Source organism: Petaurus breviceps, unplaced genomic scaffold (genome assembly GCF_028583685.1).
Source record: "Petaurus breviceps papuanus isolate PSGF00001 unplaced genomic scaffold, PetGlider_PUasm1.0 85432, whole genome shotgun sequence".
Classification (NCBI taxonomy): domain Eukaryota; kingdom Metazoa; phylum Chordata; class Mammalia; order Diprotodontia; family Petauridae; genus Petaurus; species Petaurus breviceps.
The window spans coordinates 10,162-14,289 of NW_027186701.1; the positions used below are offsets into that span (position 1 = coordinate 10,162).

At 39.7% G+C, this 4,128-nt stretch overlaps 1 gene segment (V, D, J or C); it reads left to right on the top strand.

Moving 5' to 3' along the window:
- Positions 1 to 280: 280 nt before the first annotated feature.
- LOC138176316 (immunoglobulin heavy variable 3-21-like) lies at positions 281 to 3,263 on the top strand. The segment is given in 2 exon segments: positions 281 to 2,023; positions 2,108 to 3,263. Coding segments are annotated over 2 exon segments (420 nt in total).
- The last annotated feature ends 865 nt before the right edge of the window (positions 3,264 to 4,128 follow it).

Here is a 4,128-nt window from a genome sequence, read left to right on the forward strand (position 1 = left end):
GGAGAGCATACTAGTTGAAAGATACATGTAAGTAGTATACAAGGCCCAGCCAACTCAAGTCTCTGCCACTTTAACACCCTGGTTTAAGACCCTGGTTTCCTTTTTACTGTTGTGAAAATTCCATGTTGTTCTTTGTGGGAACATTATCTTTTCTGGGCAGGTTTATAACTGCATTCCCTGAGTCTGTTTTTCTCCTTAGCTCAACTCCTGACTGCAGAACTGACTCTCCCTCTACTATCCACAAAATCAGCTAGATTACTCTTTTTTCACTTTTTGGAGGAGGGAAGGCAGGGCAATTGGGGTTAAGTGACTTGCCCAAGGTCACACAGCTAGTTTTTTTTGCGTATGTTTGTGTGTTAAGTGTCTGAGGCTGGATTTGAACTCAGGTTTTCCTGACTCCAGGGCTGGTGGTCTATTCACTGCACCACCTACCCACCCCTAGATTACTTTTTTATATCAACCCAAGGGACATGGTTAATCCAGCCCTTGCTCATATGGCATCATTTGCCTTCATTATATGAGCAAGGACCCCAAATACTCTCAGGTGGATTAAAATTGTTCATGGAGTCAAAAAACAAACATTTCTTCAAATTCCCTTTGTAAATAGTGAAAGAAACATTCCTAAGTTTTGCAAACTTTACTATATGTGAATAGGACCCATAGGGTGATTATTTTATGTCTGAAAATGGAAACATTCAAAAGTCTAAGACCCGTATAGTAGCATGTCTGAAACAATGATTTATGGACTCAGCACTTGAAGTGGATCATCATGAATTTTTCTCTTCTATGGTCATTGAACTCTGTTCACAACATTGTAGTATTATAAATTATTCTTTATTTGGTAAACAATAGAATAAGAAGGAGTCACCTCAAATATAATAACAATAACAGGGGAGAGAAATAAATAGATGTGTTTCAGACTCCATGCTTTATGACGAAGACTTCATAGGTATAATGGTGGGCAAAAGAGTGATTTGTGGCTTTTTTTCCCCTATTGAGTTTATGATAATGATAATCTCTAAAAGATCTCTAGATCTAGATCTCTAAAAGCATAAGGGCCCTGATATTATAAAATCCTTTTCTAAAAAAAAAAACAAAGAAAGAAAAGAAAATGGAAGCAAGAATGAAAAAATGTATACAAGTGAATGTACAGAAGGTGGCAGCAGAGCTTTATATTCTGGACAATGAGAATGGTATTTGAAATAGGAGGATCATCTCATGGTTATCTGAGCAATCAATACTCGCTCCATAAGTCAGAATATTAGGTCAGTATCACAGAGGATAAAAGTTTCTCTGTCCCAATCAAAGAGGATATGTCCCGCTGAGGACAAGGTGCTTGTGGGAAGACATTTGCAATTTTCTTAATGTGCATCATGACTTTAGAAGAATGAAATAAGGAATATGATGCTCCTAGCAAAACAGTGGGTGAATATAACTGGGACTGTGGGCAAATAATTTAGGTGAAATGTAATGGCAGGTAAAGGGAAACAAAATGTAGACTCATGAAGAAGTAGAGTGCCAAGGATCAGGACAAGAGGCCCTGAGAAGAAAGTGGTTCATAAAACAGATTCAATCTGTTGGTTATTGGAAATAAAAGATGACCGAAGGACTTTGACAATCAGAGATGGGATTAAGGTTGCTGAGTTTATTAGGAACACACAGAGGGCTAGTATGTGTGATCCACTTGTTGGAGTGATGTGGGGTGATTGACACTGAGTCAAAACCATCAGTTCTGGGAGTCTCAGTGTCACCCACATTCTCTAGTGCTTTGGAACCCGCTCTAGGAGAGCTTTCTGTCTGAAGTTCATGAAAGAGACAGAGGGAGGAAGAAGGTTTTCTTCCTCTTTTTGAATACAGCAAGGCATGCAAATTGGGTCCCTTCTATGGGGATGAAAAGCAGCCCCAAACCTGTACCTGTATCTCTGGGAGACAAGCTCAAACTCTTTGTGCCCTAGAGGACTAAGCTAGAAACTTACCATGAAATTTAGACTGAACTGGATTTTCCTTCTGAGTATTTTCCAAGGTAGTTTTATGGAGAGGGAGGGAACAATATGAAATGGTGATTTAATGTGACTATTGACTTTAATGCAATGTCTCTGTCTTGTAGGTATCCAGTGTGATGTACAACTGGTGGAGTCTGGGGGAGATGTGAGGCCACCTGGGGGTTCCCTGCGTCTCTCCTGCAAAGCTTCTGGATTTACCTTCAGTAGCAACTGGATGAACTGGGTTCGCCAGGCTCCAGGGAAGGGACTGGAATGGGTTGCAAGTATTAGTACTGGTGGAAGTAATACATACTACGCAGATGCCGTGAAAGATCGATTCACCATCTCCAGAGACGATGGCAACAGCATGTTATATCTACAGATGAATTCCCTTAATACTGGGGACACAGCTGTGTATTACTGTGCAAGAGACACAGTGAGGAAAAAGAATGTGAGAGCAGACAGAAACTTCCCCTGCCAAGAGGAGAGGTGCCCGTGAGATCAGAAAGAGTTGAGCTCATGGTGCACAATATACAAGATGCCTAGATCCAGTAACAGATGTAGAGTGAATCTGAGCCCTTTCTATTTATGGCCTGTGATGTTTTTGATTCTGTCCCGGGAGAAAGAGGTTTTTCCGGTAGTTAGCTATGATTCTCAGTGCCTCACTCTCACTCTCTTTTCCCCCCAATATTCAAAGAGTAGTTATGTCTTGTCAATTCTACTTTCATCACATATCTAGTGTACTCTCCCTTCTTTCCTCAGGTATTACAACTACCTTGAGGTAGGTTCTTACTAGCTCAATCTGGACTATTATGCTAGCCTGCTGGTTGTTCTCCCAGTCTCAGTACTCTCCTCACTCCAGTCCATACTAAACTTAGTTATCAAAATTATCTTCCTAAAGCACAGGTCTGTCCATTTCCCCCAAATTCCAGATAATCTGTCTTACTGCCAAGACAAAATAACAATCCTATTTGGCTTTCATAGCATGGTGCCTTCCTATCTTTCGTATCTTATTCTACCTTCCTTCCTTCCACATACTTGGAAATTCAGTGACACTGACCTCCTTACTGTTCCTTTCAGCAGAGATTTCATTTCCCTACTTTATGTGTTTTCAATGCTTGGAATTCTTTTCCTCCTCATTCCTGCCTCTGACCTTTTGGTGTTTTCCAAATTTCACCTAAAATCCAGCCCTCTTTTACTTTCTCCATCCCCTATAATTTCAATGTCTTTGCACTGCATATATCCTGTACATACATACATACATACATTATGTACATACTCATGCATGTGTTTGTGTGCAAATTTATTTTCATGCTCTCTCCCTGAACGTGACTGACTTCCTTTAAAGCAGATACTTTGCTTTTATATCCTCAGTCCTTGGCACCACTCCTGGCATATTATAAGTGCTTAATAAATGCTTGTTATTGATTTGACCTTCTGATACTTCCTGAATAAGACTGTTCAGAATTGTTGAGATGTGTTCTATCCATGATTTCCATATTATGTACATAAAGAGTAAATTCTCTCACATTGTAACACATTAAGTACAAAAATAGCCATATGAGGTATAACAAATTATTAAATATTGTTGTGAATTAAATTTAACAAAAAGGTAAACTAAGGCACATTGCTCAGCTCCCAGCACTCTGCGATGGACCCTTCCTATAGGCCTACTGGGCTTCCTTCAATGGGAGATTTGTTTCTCTCTGTCACTTTGGGTGTTCTATAGCTCTGACATTTGTTTAGAGGCATATTTTGTAGGCATTTGGGGTGGTTATGAGGGGTGGGGGGCTCATAGAGTTTTCCTTCTTCTATGCTGCCATCTTGGCTCTGCCCCTTCAAACCAGACAATTTGAAGAATTGAAGGTGTTGTAAATATATTAGGCCCAACTTCCTTATGACAGACACTATCTTCCAAGGTTAACACAGTTCCTTGAGGCAAGAAGAGGACAGTGGTTAGCAAGAGAACTGGATTTCTAAACTTAACCCATTACAGGTCAGCGAACATCTGAACTAAGTGTAGAGAGAGACTAAGTAGTCAGTTACAGGCAAAATCAATTAATTTAAATAGGATCAATAAGAAAATGATACTGGATTCACTTTAATTTTCTTGGTATCATGTGCATACAAGAATCTCACAAATATT